This window comes from Natrix helvetica (assembly GCF_964273705.1).
Source record: "Natrix helvetica genome assembly, chromosome: 1".
Taxonomy (NCBI): domain Eukaryota; kingdom Metazoa; phylum Chordata; class Lepidosauria; order Squamata; family Natricidae; genus Natrix; species Natrix helvetica.
The window spans coordinates 98,632,113-98,653,215 of NC_138548.1; the positions used below are offsets into that span (position 1 = coordinate 98,632,113).

Consider the following 21,103-nt stretch of genomic DNA (forward strand, 5'->3'; position numbering starts at 1 on the left):
ACGCCACAAGAGACGCCTAGAGAGTCGTTGGAGATCCTCCCTCTCCAAATTTGACCGAACACAGGTACGAACCTACCTTAGGACGTACCTTGTGGCATTAAGAGTGGCCAAACGTTGACATTGTGCCGCTCTTATTGCATCCGCAGATAACCGCCCTGCCGCCCTGTTCCGGGTGACCCGCTCCCTTCTGTTTCAGAGGCTGCGGGAAGCCCCCCTACAGGGCAGGGCAGAGGAATTTGGGAAATATCTGCAGGATAAAGTCGCTCAAATCCGGAGGGAATGGGTCCCTTTCAGTGGTCCAGTGGAGACGCCAGAGGCGAGTCTTGAGAGACCATTCTGGGAGGAGTTTGACTCGGTTGCCATCGAGGATTTGGACAGGTTACGTGGACGTCTGCGACCTACCACATGTTTATTGGACCCGTGTCCCTCCTGGCTTGTACTGGCATCCTGGGAGGTTACACGTGACTGGCTCCTGGGCTTAGTGAATGCTTTGTTGGGCGAGGGGTCTCTGCCGGCCGCCTTGAAAGAGGCGGTTGTGAGACCCTTACTCAAGAAGCCTTCCCTGGACCCAACGGAGCTAGCTAATTATCGTCTGGTCTCCAACCTTCCCTTCTTAGCGAAGGTTGTAGAGAGTGTGGTGGCCCAACAGTTTCCACGTCACCTGGAGGAGAATGATTATCTAGACCTGCGCCAGTCCGGCTTCCGACCCGGGCACAGCACGGAGACGGCCTTGGTCGCTTTGGTTGATGATCTCTGGAGGGCCAGAGATAGGGGTTGTTCCTCTATCCTGATCCTATTAGATCTCTTGGCGGCTTTCGATACCATCAACTATGGTATCCTGTTGCACCGGCTGGAGGGGTTGGGAGTTAGGGGCACCGTTTTGCGGTGGTTCGGCTCCTACCTCTCCGGCCGGACGCAACGTGTGTTGGCAGGAGAGCAGAGATCGACCCTGAGCCCCCTCACTTGTGGGGTGCCACAGGGGTCGGTTCTCTCGCCACTCCTGTTCAACACATATATGAAACCGCTGGGCGAGATCATCCGTGGCTTTGGGGTGGGATACCATCTGTATGCTGATGACACTCAGCTATACATTTCCACCCCGAACCACCCCAATGAGGCCGTCGAAATGATGTCCCGGTGCTTGGAAGCCGTACGGGTCTGGATGGGTGACAACCGACTCAAACTCAACCCCTCCAAGACGGAGTGGCTGTGGCTTCCGGCTCCCCGATTCAACCAGTTGCTTCCATCTCTGGCCATCAGGGGCGAGCAACTGGCCCCCATGGAGCGGGCGCGCAATTTGGGCGTCCTCCTGGATGCCCGGCTGTCCATGGATGACCATGTAAGAGCCGTGGCAAGGGGGGCGTTCCACCAGGTTCGCCTGGTGCGCCAATTGCGCCCCTTATTGGACCGGGATGCCTCTCCTGCGCGAGCTGCACTGGCTTCCTGTGATCTACCGGGTGCGTTTCAAGGTTTTGATTACGATCTTCAAAGCGCTCCATGGCACAGGACCTAGTTACTTGCGGGATCGCATCCTGCCCCATACATCCCTACGACCAATCCACTCACACAGAGAGGGACTTCTCCGGGTGCCGTCCGCTAAACACTGTCGGGGGGCGACACCCAGGAGTAGGGCCTTCTCTGTGATGGGCCCAGCCCTGTGGAATGACCTCCCCCTTGACATCAGGATTACTTCCGATTTCCGCTCCTTCCGTGTAAAGCTCAACACCCACCTTTTTCAATTATCTGGCCTGGCTCAACCGTAGTTTATTCTTTCCTCCTGACAGTCCTTTTAAATTTGTAATTTTATTTGGGGTATTTTTAATGGTTAATTTTATTATTATTATTGTGATATATGTAATTGTTACCTCCTCCGTGTATGTATATGTACGTGTATGTATATATATGTGTATGTGTGTATGTGTATGTTTATATGTATTTATGTATGTTTTTATTGTACGCCGCCCCGAGTCCCTTATGGAGAGGGAGCGGCTAACAAATTAAATTATTATTATTATTATTATGAAAATCCCATGTCCTGCTGCGCCTCCTCAGCCAGGATGGAACCCTCACTGACCATGGAAGGGGAAGGAGGCCTGGTGTGGTCCTTTCTAAGAGGAACATACGAGGTCCTATTACTTTGGGAGGCCTTTTCCCTCTGGGACAGACCTGTGGCAATACCCCTTGTAATCGCTGTAGAAATGAGCCTCCTTATGCTTTTAAGAAGGAGCCTCCAAATCCTCCAGGTCTTCCTGTGATGGGCCTGGAGCAGGGGGACCCTGGGGAGCCAATCCAGCAGAATGATGGTAATCTCTAGAGGAACCTTCCAAGGGATCCCCCCTATCACCCTCGATAACCCCCCGGGGAAGCCGGAAGAGAAGGGGAAACCTCCTGTCTTAATTGCCTGCAAGGCCTAGCAGGGGAAACTGAAGGTGAAGAAGGGCTAAAACCCCTGGGTGGAGAGCCAGAGGCAGGCCTGATAGGAGACCTAGATCTGTTATTAGGATCGGGTCCAAAGTTCTGGGCCCGTTTCTCAGCTCTAGCAATTGTCTTCTCCAGGGCTCGCTGTCACCTCTCTTCATCTCTAGTTGCAGCTCTGGAGGGTCATTGGGCAGCAGAAGGCTTGGAGGCTGTGACCCTGGGTCTGAGCCTGCCACCATCCCCTTTCCTATTCTTACTTTGGGTCTCAGAGGAAATCTATGGGTACTCAGATCTGGTTGCCACCATCATAATTACTCACATGCCCTGGAGTGGAAATGGCCACTAGTGGCTCCAGCCAGTGTCCAGGACCTTGGGAGCTGAGGCGAGGAGGTGTCAGTTAGTTACCTGCCAGCCTTGATTAGCGGCCTCGATGCAGGTCCCAGATGTAGGCCATGTGGCGTTCTAAAATGACTGCCTCCACGTGGCCAGTCAAAATGGCGACCTAGGCTCCGAACGCGCTGCCGAACAGGTCCTCCGATCCGTGGCTTGCCCTTTTAAACTGCTAGTAGCTCTCTGGCGAAGTCCTAGGCTCCAATCTGGCATGGAAAACTGCAGCAAGCCGTGGCAGAGATCTTTAAAGTCCGCAGATCGAAAGGAAAGTTCCGATGCTTTGCTGGGGCCGTGAAGCTGAGCTTTACCTTTTTAAAGGCGCAGCTCATTCTACTCCTCCCGGCACACTTTCTCGCCAGTTTAAAACCTCCTCTTTGCTCTCGCACAGCTGCTGAGTGGAGCCCGTCATCCCCACTGGCCCAGGAACTGGACGGGGCTCCTCACCTCGCAAGGTAGGAGGGAAATGCCAGGCAGGCTCTCCTACTTTGCACGGAACAAAAACTATGGACCCTGGGGGCAGCAGTCACTTAATTTATAATTTAGAGTAGTCAATTAATCAAATCCAATATTTAATAAAATTTTGATGAATATTTGAGCAATATATTTCCTACCTAGGAGCCAAAGCAGTGTTTGGACCAAAAGACTGAGAGGAAACTGGGAGCCAATAGGGAATGGTGGAACATTTAAGAAAATTCCTTCAGTCTATGGACCAATCAGGCTGTGACTATATCCCACGTGTAACCCCTCCCTCGACTCTACAGGAAAACTGGGATATTCTCTGAGACAGGGGTTAATATACCGGAATTGTCTCTATTTACATCTTTTTTGATATACTAGATTAGAAAGTGATAGACTGTTCTGATCCTATTAAAAAGTGCAGGATCTCCATTCTGTGTTTATATGTAACTTTTAATTTAATACAGTAATGATAAACAATAAAATAAATATTACAGTATTTTTTTCAAAAATATTGAATTTTTTAAAGACATAGTACACTGAATCTGCTTAGTATGTCCAGCAGTCTACTTCTGGATGAATAGAAGCATTCTCTAAAACGTGACTGGTAAAATCCTGAGGCTTACTATGACCCATTTACTGAGTGCTTTGCTAATGTAATCTCTTGACCAAGGATTATAGGATCACATTTTCTTGTTATATTGTTATAGACAATTGTTGTAATCTGATAACATTAACAAACTGCTTGGAGGAGTGAGGCATGTTGCTTGCTCTTTAGACCATTGTTCATCCTAGCTTTTGCAACAGGTTAGAGTTGGGTTGGGGCTTGAGATCTCTCCTTCATACTGAAAGTCCTCACAGCTGTAAAGGTGGCAATGATGAAGCAGCAGTTGAAGAAGACAAATTTGGTCACACACGTCTGGATAATTACTATTTAGTCTCAAACCTATGTTCCTTGGTCAAGGTGTTGGAGTGTTAATATTTTAATTCCAAGTAATGTTGGATACTCTTATTTATTTAGATACATTCTGATCAAAATGTAGGCTTGGTTATGAGAGGGATATGATCCTGATTGACCTGTTGTATTTCTTATATTGGGGAACAAATGGGAAAAGTGTGCCCTGTAAACTCGTCTGCGTCTCTTAATAACTTTTTATACTATTGAAAATGAAATCAACTACAAGATTCTTCAACCTTCTAATCTGAGCCAAGCACATATATCCTTCCCAAATGAATGGTCTTATTATCATCTATTGTACCACATTGCCATTAACCTATACAAATCCATTCCCTACTCTTTTCAACATATTTATTTATTTGTAAAATGTATTGGCCGCATATACTACCTTATATATATAAAGTTGACTCGGGCTGAATATTATTAGTATAAAGTATAACTCTTGATTTGTCACTGAAGGGTTTCTTTGCTATGGATGAAAGTATACAAACTGACACTTAATTTATATAAAACAAGCTACTCCAGACAGAAGCTGACATTTGATCTTGCAAATACTACCTTTTTGCTCTCCTTCCAACTGAGTTCAATATAACTCATTCCCAGGAAAGTGTTGACTGTAGCCTTAATCTTGTGAATTCATATGACAATATTACTTTACATATAAAGCTAAAATTAATCTGTTCACAAATATAATAATTTTTGCTGAGGAAAAAAGTACCTTACTTGTTTTTTTAAAGTTGTAATGGCTTCTGCATGCTGCTTCTTTAATGCTTCTTTCTCATTCTGAACAGCTTCCTATTTAAGTACATTTTTAAAAAGTTTAATCAATTACGATATTTATTTATTTAGAGAATTTATATGACTGCCCAATCACTTTCAGTGATTCTAGACCACTTACAAAACATAAAAGTCCAATACAAAATAGTAAATACATTAGCCTCTCACCTTATCATTATCACCATATCACTAATACATTAATATTTAATTTTCATACAATTTAATCTTAATTCATAATGATGATTCAAAAAAAGATAATAAATAACAGCTTAAGTAAGCCATACCAGGTAAGAATAACAATTATTTTCTAATCAAGGTGCAAAAGGATTGGTTTATTTGTGTGATAAAACAGGCATATATATTTCTATAAATTATTATGGAAGAGAAGTAACAATAGGATAATCTTCCAATAAGTATGAAACACTTTAATTTTTTTCTTTCCGTTCCAACGTATGATTTGTTTTGCAAAGAAATTAGATTATTCAAAACAGTAGCAATCTTGAGTTTTGGATTATATTCAAAATTTCCTGGATTAGATGAAAGTTTAAAAAAGGCATTGGAATACAGCTTCTTCAGATTTAGTTTTGCCAGATTTTTAAAGTAAAGTTTTAAACTCATGTAACAGTTTTAGGATTCAGTTAATTATTATAACCACTAAATTTAACATTAAGTATTTAGTGGAAGTATATTAAAAGTTCAGATATCAGTTTTTACTTATTCTTAAACTTCAATGATAAAATCAAAAATTATGACCAAGTCACCAACCTTCTGCCATACAAGATCCTGTTTTTCAGCAACATGTCTGCTAATTTGTTTTTCGTAAAGGTTTTCTGAATCCTAATTTCAAAATTAAAACAAAATAATTGTTGTAATATATTATATAATAAGCTTTATTATTAAAATGTTTTCAAAGGATTAATAACCTGACTGAAATTGATTTAGCACTGAAAATTATTTCTTTATGTCAATTCATTTTCTTACTGTATCATCATCCTAAAAATCTTAAAAGTTATATTTATGCAAATGAGAATACATTTAAGACCATGGTGACTTTTTTTTGATTAAAACAGTCCATGGCTGGGTTTGACATCTTCCCCCCAACATAACATTTGCAAATGAACTTATGGAAACCTGTTCCCCTAATCTTTCTAGGAAATGGAATGGAAGGAGAATTACTAGTCCATGAAGTTCTTTTTACAACCTGCATGTATTTCCACAGTATTTCTTTATTCAGGACAATCTTAGAAGGACAAAGGGGATAATACATATGAAATTTATACATCAAGCCCTTTCCACAGCAACACAAAAGGTATAATTCATATGAGATTTATATATTCAGCCTCTTCCATAGTCTCAAAGCAAAATTTTGTTTTGCTGCGGTCCTCAGTGACGGAAGGACACAGCTATGTTTTTAACTCACTGTAGATTGCAAACTTTTTAAAGCTCATTTGAAATAACATCCTTGCTAAAGTTACCTCTCAATATTACAAATAAGTGATCTTTTCAAAGAAAAGTCCATATCTATTCATCTTCAGGCTGCCTATTTGCTATGTCTACAGATGAACTCCTAAACAAGACTGCTTCTCATGGATCGGATAAATCTACTCACAAATCCATTTTTTTATCAGCTGCCAAGCATTCCCACCAATGCTTCAGTAAGAACACAGGAAGCTGGCCTGGCATTGTCTCTTTTAAAAAGTATTTCTTTTTAAATATTTTATTTAAAATGTTTATAGAAAGATTAAAAACAAACAGAAACTAATATAAGAGTCTTTTCCAGATCTAGGTTTTATGTGCTATAACAAAAATGAAGGAATCTGCATTGTGACTACGAATCTAGTAATTCATGTACTGTCTGACAAGTCCCGCTGTGTTTCCCTCAAATATCTAAAATGACCCAAAGTGCCTCTGTGAGTTTTGTGTGCTAGATACACACACAAAACTTACAAAGGTGCTTTGGGACATTTTAAATATTTGGGAACTGCAGGAATAGTCTGATACTGTGCATGGTATATCAGTCTTCTGTTGAACAGAAGATGGAAGGTAGAAAAACTTTGTCAATTTCTCCCACAATCCCTTTGGAGGAACTGATGAATTATCAAACCAACATTTCACTATAAGGACTTGAAACTCAAGCCTGGATGAGAGGTGGAATGAACTAATTTATGGCTTCTAATGCCTGATGCATATTTAAATTCTAGAAAAAAAATACTTTAGCTTAAACTATAGAGAAATCAAATGGAGAAAAAAAAAAGTGGTGCAGTGGTTTCAATTACATTGCATCACAGCCAGTAATAAACACCGTTTAATCTCAGCCAGAACTGCAACACTGTTAATCATAAAAATACAAAACGGCCAAAACTCCTTCCAAGCTGGCCTACGGATTCCAGAAATTCCACAGAACTTTTTGCACGGTGTTGTTCTTATCTGCAGGTGTTTCAATCTTTGTCTCTAGCTTCAGCTAAATATTTTTTTCTGGAATTTAAATATGCATCAGGCATTAGAAGCTATACATTATTTTAAGCTGATCTTTTCCACAGCACAATAGATCAATACAGTAAAATTAAATGTATATTATTATTATTATTATTATTATTATTATTATTATTATTATTATTATTATTATTATTATTATTTCTTAGATTTTTAGACCGCCCCCTCTCCCAAAAAGGGACTCGGGGCGGTGTACAGTCAATGCAAATAAAATACAGTCATAACAATAAAATACATTTAAAATACATTTAGAGGGGGAGATAGACTGTACAAGAAATAAATACCTAAAAACATCCCAATTAAAACCCCAAACCCAATTAAAATAAATCCCCGGGAGGTAAAACTAAGAAAGTGCCAGGCCAGCTGATTGAAATAGGTGAGTCTTTAACTTTTGACGGAAGGAACGGAGGTCGGTGGTAGTTCGAATGTCAGGGGGGAGGTCGTTCCAGAGGGTTACACAGTTTAAATATCATTAAACTGTTAATAATCAGATATTTGAATAGAACTTGACAAGCATTATTATTTTTACAACTATGTATACACTTGGATTAAACTTGTTTCAGTAAAAAAAATGGAAAATAGTAAATGAAAGGGAAGTAAATATTGTCTTATTTGAGGGGGGAAATTCAATAATTACATAAAAGATATCTCAAAAAGTTTTTTTTTAAAAAAAACCCTAATCTTGAAGTAAAAGTGAAAGGCTTCTTTAAAATCACCAGTATTATTTGTTTGCCTGCTTGCTTGTTTTTATTATAAATACAACACTTTGAATTTATTTTGCCTTGAAACAAACAATTCTGTTGCTCTTTAACCGGAAAACTTTCTTCTGTTTAGGAGAAAAATGTATATCATTTTAAAAAGATAACAAGCAATATAAAACCTTTACAAGTGTTGCTGTTTTATTAGCTGCCTTAGGACTACAAGGATTTAAGTGTTTTTTTTACAAAAACACCACCATAACAATAAAAGAGGAGTCATTTGATGGTTTATTTACTCTCTATAACCTTTAGAAAGTGTCAAGCCTTTTGTAAAATGCTTGCTTCAGGCTGTAGTTTTACAAGAAAGGCAGTGTATTGTCCAAAGCCCCCTGATTGTTTGACCCTGAACAGATTTAGGAATACCGCACAGCTGGCTCATATCCAAGCAGCCCAAACCAAGTACTTTTACTATCTTTTTCAAAATCATAATCCACCTCCTACAAAATTGCCATATCTATTTCTTTTTGTTACCCAACCAAACAATTTCCAGACGTATAGATTCATAGTCTGTTTAGGGTGCCCTACATAAAGTAGTTCCTCAAGTAACCACTTGTCCAAATTTAGTGAAAATTTCAAAGTTTAACATCCGCTATAGTATGTCTTAAAAGAAGAAAAACAGGTTCCTTCTTGGATCCCTGTATGCCAACAGGATAAAAAAGAAGCAAAATATTAAACAACTGATATGGTCAGTGACTAACACAGTTAGTTAATTGGATTTTCTATGTATGTTACTTATTTTGGATGTTTTATTGGCATCATTGTAACAAATAATTTAATAAGTGTTTTTGCTCTGAGAAATGCTAAAGGGTAGCAGTGTCACTATAATAAAGAGAAAGAAAATATCGGGGTTAGCACATGAGTTTTGTGTACTTTTGCAGTACCATAGGCAGTAAATCTTCAAGTGGTAATACTTCCGGTAATACTTTACTAGGGGACTATCAGTCTTCCTGTCCTACTTGATTTTTTAAAAGATTATTTTAATTACAGCAAGAATGGCAAGGCAACATGTCACAATGCAAAGCATGAACCTCATGCACAATGTGTATTTGTACCATATATTTTTCAGTTCCACATAAATGGAAGCTTAGAAAATGAAAGGATGAGTATCTTCATATCAGTTACTTTTACAGTACATTGTCTCCCTGACGTTGTAAACTGAGCCTGCTAACTTTTTAAGCATTATCTTGGTGTCACTAACTTTAAGTATATCATATACTTCTAGGAAAGTGTAATAAACATTACTATAATTTACAAATGAAAGCAAATACACATGTCCCAGGATAATGTCGCAAGATCCAATCTGGGTCAGTCACCAAAATTAGTGGTTTAATCTTCTGAGCTTTCAGATTGGTGCTGGAACTCATCCTCAGGGAACTTCTCTCTACCAGAATGGACGCTTTGGACTATTCTAAATATAGTACTTCTGTGGTGCCTGATTGGCTGCGTATTGGCTAATTGGGGTGTTGATAGCCAGCTATTAAGACATTGACTGTTGTTTCCTTGTGCTATCAAGTCTTTGGCTCCTAAGTATTTGATACGCTGGTGGCAAATCAGCACTCCTGTTGACTGACAGGGGATTCATTTCCCAGGCTTCAATCATTTTCCTGGCTATTGTAGTTGCAAAATTGAATGGGTCCTTGTTCATTGCCTAAAAGGCTACCCATGAATTTGTATCTCCTCATCTGAATGATCACTTGTGTTCTTGCAGTCTGGTGATTAGATTCATATTCACCATTTAAATATTATATTTTTGTGGATTTGATTTTTCACAAGATTATTACAATACACAATGGCGCCATAATTGGGAAACTGATCTTCAGAAATATTTTATGTACATGGAAACCTAATAATTAAAACAATCAGTTGGAATATAAATGGATTTCAATCAAAAAGAAAAAAGGACAAATTTTCAACAAGTTCAAAAAATTACAACCACACTCTTCCTATGTAAGAAACATAGAAGGGTACCCAACTCCTGGGCTGACTGGCTTCTTTCCGGCAGCTCTTTCTCTGCCTTTTGGCACCAGCCATCAAAGACGAGGCTTTTGTGGACAGAAGAACTGCGCTGCAATGGAGAAATGGGCAACGGAGTGGCCAGCTTGAGGGAAGGAGGCTGCTTTCTCCTCTTTTCCTGTTCCTTGTCCTTCCTTCATGCCAGCCTCTCCATTGCAGCACAGTGCCCAGGATCAATTAGCCAAGGGCAAGCAGTCAAAGTAGGGTGTGGCAGGGAAGCCTTGTGGAAAAACTCATGGGCCGGGGAAGCGAGTTGATGATCCCAGCTGCCTGGCTCACAGGAAGCTTGTGGAAGCCTTGCTGGATGCTTTTGCGGTACCTCTGGCAGCAATGGAAGGCAGAGGCACTGGGGGAAGGGAGAGAGGCAATCCCAGCTGCCTGGCTAATTAGAGCAAGCGTCCATTTAAGCATGTGTCCAGCAAACGTCCATCGGGGAAGGTCTCATCTGCTCATCTGGCATGGTTAAAATGTGAAATCTGACTATCATTCCAATCAGCCATTCCTTCATTTTTACTTTCATACACACATATACTGGTACATGGGTATCAGAAGTGGGTTGCTCTCAGTTTAGACAAGATCAGGCGAACTGGTAGTGGCAGTGTCGGGAGGCTCAATCTACATGCCTGGCTGCTTCTGCACATGCGCACAAGCATCACACATGTGCAAGCATGCACACAAGCACGTGCATGAGCAAACCAGTAATAAAAAAAATGGAAACCCACCACTGATGGGGATGTAAGGGGGCACTGCAGAAACAAAATATGGTCCTATGAATAGTGCCTAAGAAACTGTCCTCTAAGAAAGTGCCCAGTTTATAAACTGTCCCCTATAAAGGTAAAACCTTAAACATAATAATATGTCTGCAGCAGATCCCCTATAATAGTGTGTCATTCCTTGATGTTCTCGGCTACAGTGCTCTCATAACAATAAAGAACACATTGCTAACAGTTCTTGAGGAAAAATACTACCGTACCTCCTCACACTACGTACAAGGATGTCAAAACAGAAAAGACTAGCATATAAATTTTCTTTTTAAACAAAGTAAAAAAATATGCTGAAGAACATAGAAACAGAGCAACAGAGAGACATTTTGGACTACCTCCAACTGTAAAAATGATAAGAGAATGGAGGAAACTCAAGTTCTCTCCTCATTCAGAGAAGTTACAAAATATTTCAATGCCTTTTCTGTGTTCTTCATATTCATGAATCGTAAACAGTTACTGCAATAGGAATTTTATTTTAAATTGTTATGTGCCACATGAAAGCTAGTTATATTATCTAATACAGTATTTAATTGAATAAATTTACATTTAACAGCATACCTTATACTGTTCATTTTCTTTATTATTGACTCGTTACAGATTTTTGTTTCTACATATGAAAAAGCTGTAATGTAGTAGCCTCCTAGCTGCAGAATGGGTCAACTTTCCACAGTCAACTCACTGTGGCCAACTTGTTATGGGACAACTCACCACAGGAAAAATTAACAATTCAATTATTTAAAATAAATTATTATGTTTTAATTTTTATCATTCACATTTCATTCTGTCCCTTCTTTAGCATCCTTTCTTTAATGATTCTATTCTACCATTTCTTTAATAGTAGTGTAACTCTTGTCCTATACTGAATTATCCTGCAGCTGGTTGGCCATGGAGAGTTGGCTGTGGTGAATTGTCACAGACCCTCCTGACTGATAATCTAATTCTCATGTGACACTTGTAATAACTTAAGCTCGAAACTCCTATTGTAGTACTATATACCATGTCTGAATATGAAGAACAGAAGAGAATTGGAAATACTTTTCTGCCAGTGACTACTCTGTTTGATTTGGGTTTTCAATAGTTTGAAATGGTTAGGAATGGAGCTATTAACTTGTTTTAATCAATCTTATTGGCTATTTCATCTTTTTGATTTTACTGCATTAACATTTAAAAATAATTCTAAACAGAAATAATAAATGCACCTACCCTTCTCATTCGCAACTCTTCTACTGCCTCCAGAAATGTTGTTTTGAAATCTAGTAACTGAATAGAAAGCAATGCTTCTGAGGAGTTTTGTAAGGAATACGCTGCTATTTCTTTATCTAAATCTTCATCCATTTAACCTATAGAATCTAAAAAGAAGTTTTTAATTACTAAATGCAATATTAATATTATTAGGGCCAATGTTTGACTAATTCTCCCACTCCTGGATTAATTGGTACAGAAAGAATAAAGGCAGAGAAGGGAAGCTCTTGTTGTCACCCTTGATTTTAAACTCTGCATGACATTAACTAATGTGCACAAGGTTTTTGTTTGTTATTCAGATCAAAACTGCATTTGTCTTTGAATGTTGAAGCTTCTTATATAAAAGTGGCCAGAGCCAAAGAAAAAGGTATATATTTGAGTGAAATATATGTGAAAGGAAAGTAGAAACAGATCCTGGGTGAAAATGAAGTATGTGGATTGTAACAAATATACATCAACCCACACTGAAAACTGAGTTTGGGGCAAAAAATGCCTCTAATTTGAAGACCAATTTAACAATATCCAGACCCAACACTATGAAAAGTGTTCCATCAACAAGTACTAAATACTGTGTTAAGATTTTCTTTCTTGTTTGGCAGGTGATACAATGCCCTGAACTTTCCAGAGGACTGAGCACAAGACTCCAGGCACATTCTGGAGAGAGAAGTTCTCTGAGGATAGACTCCAGCACAAGCCCAAAAGTTCAGAAGAATAAACCTTTGGTCCTGTTAGCTGATTCAGATTGAATCCTGTATACACAAAACAGATCTTCATCAACACAGATGTCAAATTAATGAGACTTCAAGAACATGTAATATTTAGAAGTTGTTTTCATGTCTCAGATTTTAACATAACAGAATATTTAACAAAATAATAGATTTGGAAGGGATTTTTGAAGTCTTCTAGTCCAACCCTCTTCTCAAGTAGTGATAGAGCACCCACAACTTCTGAAGGCAAGCCGTCCACTAATTAATTGTTCTAACTGTTAGATAATCTCTCATTATTAGGTTAGTTTTCTCATTTCCATTCATTACTTTTTATCCTGCCTCCATATTTAAAGAACACTCCTTCCTGCTGATCAATTGGCATATACTAAAACTGAGACTTAATGCCCTTTGGCCCTTTCACTGCTTTTCATTTATTATATTTGTGGGGTTTTCAGGTAAAGAAAAATCTGCCCCTTCCCAAAGCAGCCACGCAATTTATCAAAACCAAAGTCACTCCTCAGAATAATCCAAAAGCTGCAGGAAAATGGCGACAAGACGTGTGGCATCTTTGATTTATAAAGGGAGGGAGGGAGCGATCAAGAGGGAGATCAAGGGATCAAGATCAGGAAACAAGGAAAACTACACCAAAATTACAGAGGAAACAGGAAAAAATGAATTTCTTGTTGAAATTCTGTGTGGAATTCAGTACCAACCGTGCATGTAGATAGCTCCATAATCAAATCAATCATGATTTTATATGCTTATCATCCTGAAATGCTAACCAGTTTTAGAAGGTACCTTACCATCTATTAAAAATTGTACAATAGTCATAGTACATAGGTATCAATAAGTAACACAAGACTGTAAATATAAAATTACATAAGTCAAAGAAGATGATTTTAAATCATTGGTACTTTTATATGTAAGCAAGTTTTAAAATTGAAATATTTTAAGAACTTGCTGATAATCCTGATGGTCTTGTGTGAGATATTTCACTTCAGTAAATCAACTCTTCCATCTTAATTTTTCTACATTAACATACTGAATGAAGCTTTTATTTTGTATCCTACTGAAATTTGATGAATATAGAGCTTGGATAGACACAAACAGAAGTCTTATCTGTAGTTTTGTCTAATCAGTTGATCTCCTTCATAAGGAAGTTACCCTGTTTATCTATGGTGGCATTTACATCGAATTGTTTTTGGTTTGTTTGTAGAAGACTTTTAGGTTATGGGAGATTGATCTTGGTATTGAATGCTAGAGCAGTACTATAGAAATATATATATTTTAAAATACTGTGTCTGCTGATCAGTATTAATCTGGTTTTTCCCTTTAGCTCTGCATTTTTTTCTACAGTGTAGTCAATATTATTATTGCACTTATTCTAGTACAATAATTCAGACATCATGCTCAGCTATAGTTTCTTTAGTTATGATATACAACTGGTGGGTTCACACAATATGCTAAACTATATTTTATTAACTGCAGGAACTGCATTCATACAATGCATTAAACCAAACACAAACAAGTCAAATGATAGCTTAGTGAGATGTGCAAATGTTGCCACTATTAGCTGCCTTAGATATTTGAGTAAAAACTGGACAAATATTTTTAAAATAAATTAATTGCTTAGGAAACAAAATTTAGCATAAAAAGTAACTATATTTCAGATTAAATAAGCTAACTTTATCTAGAGAGCAAATATTTATTCTGAAAATCAAACAATAATTTACCTTTCTCTGAGCTGATAGTCTGTTGAATACCTGATTTATAAACATATTTCTAAAGTGTAATCTCAATATTCTGCAATAGTTAAAAATATATATTTAGCTTTATAAATAAAGCAGCAATCCACAATATTTTTACCTGGTTTTAATCAAATATTATGACCAAGGTGTTTTATAACAGAGGTGGGTTGCTGCCAGTTCGGCCGAACCGGCAGTAGCAGCAGCGGGAGGTCCACCCACCCACCTGGATGCTTCTGTGCATGTGAGCACACCCGAACTGATAGTAAAAAAATTAGCAACCCACCTCTGCTTTGTATCTATGTGGAAAAATTTATAGCATTTAGTAAGTTATCCAATAATGGGAAAACCATTGGTCAGATGCATTATAAACTTCCCAAAGCAATAAAATAATGCCTTCTGACAGCAAAACAGTTAAAAGAGAGTCACCTCAAAGCAAAATAAGTGACAAACAAGTCTAATAAATAAATAAAAGCTAAAATTGATTGGTGTGAAAGATGCCACATTCAGTGTTCTTTGATCATATTAAATAAATGATTTATTTGATTATGTTTGCACTAAAGAATGCTTTTCTGCACGTTATTTGAATTACTGGCATATTATTTTATATAAAAATATAGCAAAAAGGACATTTATAAAAAAAACATTTTAATATAGCTCTAGAATATATAATTTTTAAGAGGAAAATGCTTGTTATAGTTTTAGACAATTATTTTCTTTTTACAATTTTTCATTTTACATGAATATAGCAAAAGAAAAAAGAAAAAAACCAGTTAAACTCACTCCATTAAAATATCCATTGAATATACCCTTTTATTACCGATTTTCAACTTGGCCAATAATTCGTGGTAGAAGTTTTCATTTTACAATGAAAATGCATTATAAAAATATGTTTTACCACACCCATAAGTACTGTGTATGTTTTCATATATTTGAACAACACTTATTAAAATTACATATTAAATAATCTGCACTAGAAAGTAAAGCAGTAAGCCTGATAGGGGTCAAGGTAATAACACAGGATGGACAAATTATACTGTCATTTCACTTAAATTATTTAAGTTATTTAATTTGACCTGTAGATAGACTCTTGTCATCTCATCATGCCTGACTTTTAAGTGGGAGGTCTTCACTCGTGATGATCCTTTAATGGAAGCAAAGCTTTCTCCATTTAACCCATGGTATTATCAATCATGTACAGGGATAAATGAGCCAGTAAGATTTTGCCAGTATCACAAATGACACGGTGACCTGAGGCCAACATCTTTATTTGCTTCTCCAGTGATTCACTTCAGCAGATATTAACCAATTTTATAATCCATGAAAGGCAAAATTAAAGGACACCATCCATAAAACAGAATAATTCCTATCAGCAACAAAGTGATGTCTGTATTATCTTATAAATTATATAGCCATATAGTGTGGAAATGTAATGAAGTAAAGATGGTAATAATCAAATGCCTAGGGCAAACGCTAATATGCATTTAATCACACAGCATGAAACCATTTGTCACTACAGTTGAATGCATGTGTACATAAAATACATGAGTCACGTTCTTATTGTTATACTATAACAGCATCAATTTCACACTATCCTTTTTACTACTATAACAACTAGAAGGATTTGATATTAGTTTTAAAAACCAAACTGTACACAATAGGTGTCAGGACTTTAAGTTAGCTTAAAGTGCAAATTTCATATACTTCTATTTAAAAAAAAACATGTGACATTTAAGCCACTCACCAATAACTTAACATATTTTCTAAAACATTATGATACCTTGGTACAACTTGAATAAAATCTTATGTGTTTAATATTTTTAATGAATATTTATTTATCTCTCATGGATAACTGCTCATGTCTATAGATTTAAATTGCCAAAGAATATATGTATTGATTTAATTAAGTGTGTAGATTGCAATCTTATGTATAATTTTGACTTTTAAAATGCTAACATTTTCAATTCTGACCAATGCAGCCTAAGGGAAGGAGTCCATCTTATTTTTTAAAATCAAGATTGTAGAAATCTCTAGAGAAACTACATGAATATAGCAATAGCACTTATACTTACATACTGCTTCACACACAGTGCTTTACAGCACTCTCTAAGCAGTTAACAGAGTCAGCATGTTGCCCCCAACAATTTGAGTCTTCATTTTATGGACCTTGGAAGGATGGAAGGCTAGGTCAACCTTGAGCCTGGTGAGATTCGAACTGCTGAACTGCTGCAGTCAGCAGAATTAGCCTGCAATACTGCATTCTAATCACTGCACCACCACAGCTCATATGCTTATGTTTATTTAACGATGTAATGTTTATGTAACAATGTACAACAATGTAATATTATTGTATAACACTAATTATAATATTTAGTACAATATATATTATTTACTCTCTTTCAAATATATTGTTTTCACTATGCCAAAATTTAAATAAGCACTAATTTTACTTCGGATACCTTTGCAACTTTTTAGAAATGCTGTAAACTCCCTCCTTCTAGGCAACAACCTACCATCTTCCTTATTATAAAATGGCCTACCTTTTCCTTCACTATGTTTGCATTTTGTGGCCAAGAAAAAGATAACAAAGTGGATATTCTATCAGGAAGTTCCAAATCTACATGGAAGAATGGAGCCAAGCTACGAATGCACCTTCCCTTCACAAACAAGAAAGCAACAAAAAGATCAAAATAGAAGTTGAAAATTTGGATCATTGGCAAATTAGATTACCCTTGAGAATTGAATTATAGTAATAGTAACAATATAAAAAATTGCTTGTCTCACGATCCCAAAGACACGCTGCAAAATTATTCTCCAGAGTTGCAGTTAACCAAAGGTTGAAAAATTCTACAGTAGGACAGCCCACAGTAGGGATTGGGTTATCCCAAAGAAACTGGTTATCCACAACAGTGTGTACACTTATCTCAAAATCATAGCATAGTGTACAGAATACAATACAATACAATAGTAGAGTTGGAAGGGACCTTGGAAGTCTTCTAGTCCAACCCCCTGCCTAGGCAGGAAAACCTATACCGTTCCAGACAAATGGCTATCCAACATCTTCTTAAAGACTTCCAGTGTTGGGGCATTCACAACTTCTGGAGGCAAGCTGTTCCACTGATTAATTGTTCTAACTGTCAGGAAGTTTCTCAGAAAACATACTCTCAGAAAACATACTCTCACCAATATATCACTTTCACCTATATTAAAACTACTTTTCCTCTAATCTTAGTCACATATTTTGAAACGAGGCAGGAAAAACCTAAAATGATCACAAAATAAAAATATAGATTTTCTTTTTTTTACTATGCTGCTATAATTAATATTTGTGCAATCTCATACAATGCCTTGCAATTATTGTATTCTACAAACAATGCCATTCTATGTTTTTGGGTGTAGCCTATAACATGCTTGAATTAAAATAATATTCAATTGAATCAAACACTGATTTTTCAATAAACTTTCTTCAATGGAATCAGTGAAGTACTACATGCCTTCTCCTTTAAAAATATTTAACCATCTTTTACTTTCTCTTATCTCTTTCTCTTATCATAGTTGGTTCTCCAGATGATGCTAAATTTCCAAATTTCATTAGTCCCAATCAGTGATTCCTAACGGTTTGGACCGTTTCAGCCAAACCAGTAGTAGCTTGGCGGCCTGGGTCGTTGGAACTGATAGCAACCCAGGCCTGCCAATCCCCCGAACCGGTTCTCCCGGCAAAGCCGTAAGTGCAACCATCTTGGTTTTTGCTTCTGCACATGCAATTTTAGTTGTATTGTGCATGCGTGCGCAGTGCATCCCTGAGCAAACTGGCAGTAGTCTCTGCCGGAACCCACTCCTGGTCCCAACATAATTCATGATCAGAGTGATAGTTATTGGAGTCCGCTAGCATAAGCAATACAATACAATACAATAGTAGAGTTGGAAGGGACCTTGGAGGTCTTCTAGTCCAACCCCTGCCTAGGCAGGAAACCCTATACCATTTCAGACAAATAGCTATCCAACATCTTCTTAAAGACTTCCAGTGTTGGGGCATTCACAACTTCTGGAGGCAAGCTGTTCCACTGATTAATTGTTCTAACTGTCTGGAAATTTCTCCTCAGTTCTAAGTTGCTTCTCTCCTTGATTAGTTTCCACCCATTGCTTCTTGTTTTACCCTCAGGTGCCTTGGAGAATAGTTTGACTCCCTCTTCTTTGTGGCAACCCCTGAGATATTGGAACAATGTTATCATGTCTCCCCTAGTCCTTCTTTCTCTTAAGCTAAACATACCCAGTTCCTGCAACCGTTCTTCATATGTTTTAGTCTCCAGTCCCCTAATCCTCTTTGTTGCTCTTCTCTGCACTCTCTCCAGAGTCTCCACATCTTTCTTACATCGTGGCGACCAGAACTGAATGCAGTATTCCAAGTGTGGCCTTACCAAGGCATTATAAAGTGGTATTAACACTTCATGTGATCTTGATTCAGTGCCATAACCTTCCTATTTGTTTTCTATCTTACTACTAGAAAATTATTTGAAAACTATATGATCTATTTTGGAAGTAATTTGGTATAAAAATACCATACACACACACACACACACACACACACAATATTATTACAAGATTATTTATTTGTAGAACATACATGTAGAATAAGCACTGTGTTTAATTTTCTCCTTATTTAAAGATCAGATAATATTTGAGGCATATGCTATATACCCTTTGAATATATTCAAGGTACTAGGTTTTTGAAAAGGAAACCAGCCAAACCTATTCTTAAACATTTTTAAAATTTCAAATACCCAGTTCATTAAATTAAATATCATTTCAGAGTGTGTTTAGACATAAAGGACAGCACTCACTACCTACTGCTGTTAAATGTTTAAAATTCACATGCTGACAACAGATAACAAATAAAATTCCCAACACATTTCATGGCAGTTTTCATGCCTTTTAAAATACTGTTCACTAAGCATCTTCAGCAAAGTAATATCAAAATTATGAATCAGGATAATAATTTAAAGTGGAAATTCACACTAGAACTAATTTATCTTCTAATGAATTTAAATGTTAAAGTCTATGTCTATTTTTTTTAAAAAAATATCAATAATAATAATAATAATAATAATAATAATAATAATAATAATACAATAGTAGAGTTGGAAGGGACCTTGGAGGTCTTCTAGTCCAACCCCCTGCCTAGGCAGGAAACCCTATACCGTTTCAGGCAGATGGCTATCCAACATCTTCTTAAAGACTTCCAGTGTTGGGGCATTCACAACTTCTGGAGGCAAGATGTTCCACTGATTAATTGTTCTAACTTTCAGGAAATTTCTCCTCAGTTCTAAGTTGCTTCTCTCCTTAATTAGTTTCCACCCATTGCTTCTTGTTCTACCCTCAGGTGCCTTGGAGAATAGTTTGACTCCTCTTCTTTGTGGCAACCCCTTTGTGGCAACCCCTGAGATATTGGAACACTGCTATTATGTCTCCCCTAGTCCTTCTTTCTCTTAAACTAAACATACCCAGTTCCTGCAGCCGTTCTTCATATATTTTAGTCTCCAGTCCCCTAATTATCTTTGTTGCTCTTCTCTGCACTCTCTCCAGAGTCTCCACATCTTTTCTACATCGTGACGACCAGAACTGAATGCAGTATTCCAAGTGTGGCCTCACCAAGGCATTTCAAAGTGGTATTAACACTTCACGTGATCTTGATTCTATGCTAGATTCTATTATATCAATCAGATGCGATTGATATAATGGGTAAGTTAGCTATCAAGGGAATCATTAAAGATGGCTTTGCATAGGTCTGTATTGGAGTGTGAACAAAAAAAAACCCTCATTGCAGTATATCTGTAGGATAATAAAACTGTATAAAAAATAAAAAAGATCTACAACATAATAATAATATCCTGGTTATAATGATAACAACACGGTACAATTTATACAACTGGCAATTATTAAAATTATTTTGCCATTTTAAAGATAATTCCCCAAAATTATCTTCCTCTGATTTTGCCTAGGATAACTGTAACTATATGTAGTTCTGGCCCTAGTTAAGATTAATTACGATTATATGCCAAATGCCATTAAAAGAAATGGGAAAGAAAATAATTATATGAAATGTGTAAGATAACAGGACAAGAGTTATATACAAGATGGGCAGGCTATTTCTGAAATACCAGTGTAATTCATTTTATGCAATCTCTGTTAAAAAAGGCTTTTAAGGCACTGCTACAGTATTGTTAACCACTGGAGTAAAAAAATACATTTTCTGGAAAATATGTAAAAGCCACCAGACCAATGTAGAAACAATTAACCTTTTAATTTTGAGGTAAGGATAGTGGATTTGGTATTGCAATATTTATTCTGAAAAAATACATCATATTTTGCAAATGTTTCTTTA

At 37.3% G+C, this 21,103-nt stretch overlaps 1 protein-coding gene across 6 annotated transcripts in view; it reads right to left on the minus strand.

Annotated features, from left to right (window-relative positions):
• CCDC73 (coiled-coil domain containing 73) overlaps positions 1-21,103 on the minus strand; it is a 68,682-nt gene that overhangs the window by 36,345 nt on the left and 11,234 nt on the right. For 5 of the 6 annotated variants that reach the window (XM_081969702.1, XM_081969704.1, XM_081969706.1 and 2 more), the window contains 3 exons: positions 12,231-12,376; positions 5,765-5,836; positions 4,946-5,017 (listed from right to left, as the gene is read on the minus strand). In XM_081969702.1, coding sequence (XP_081825828.1) covers positions 4,946-5,017; positions 5,765-5,836; positions 12,231-12,362 — 276 coding nt within the window. In that variant the 5' untranslated portion in view covers positions 12,363-12,376. The remainder of the gene's footprint in view (positions 1-4,945; positions 5,018-5,764; positions 5,837-12,230; positions 12,377-21,103) is intronic. The other variant, XM_081969705.1, reaches the window with a different exon arrangement.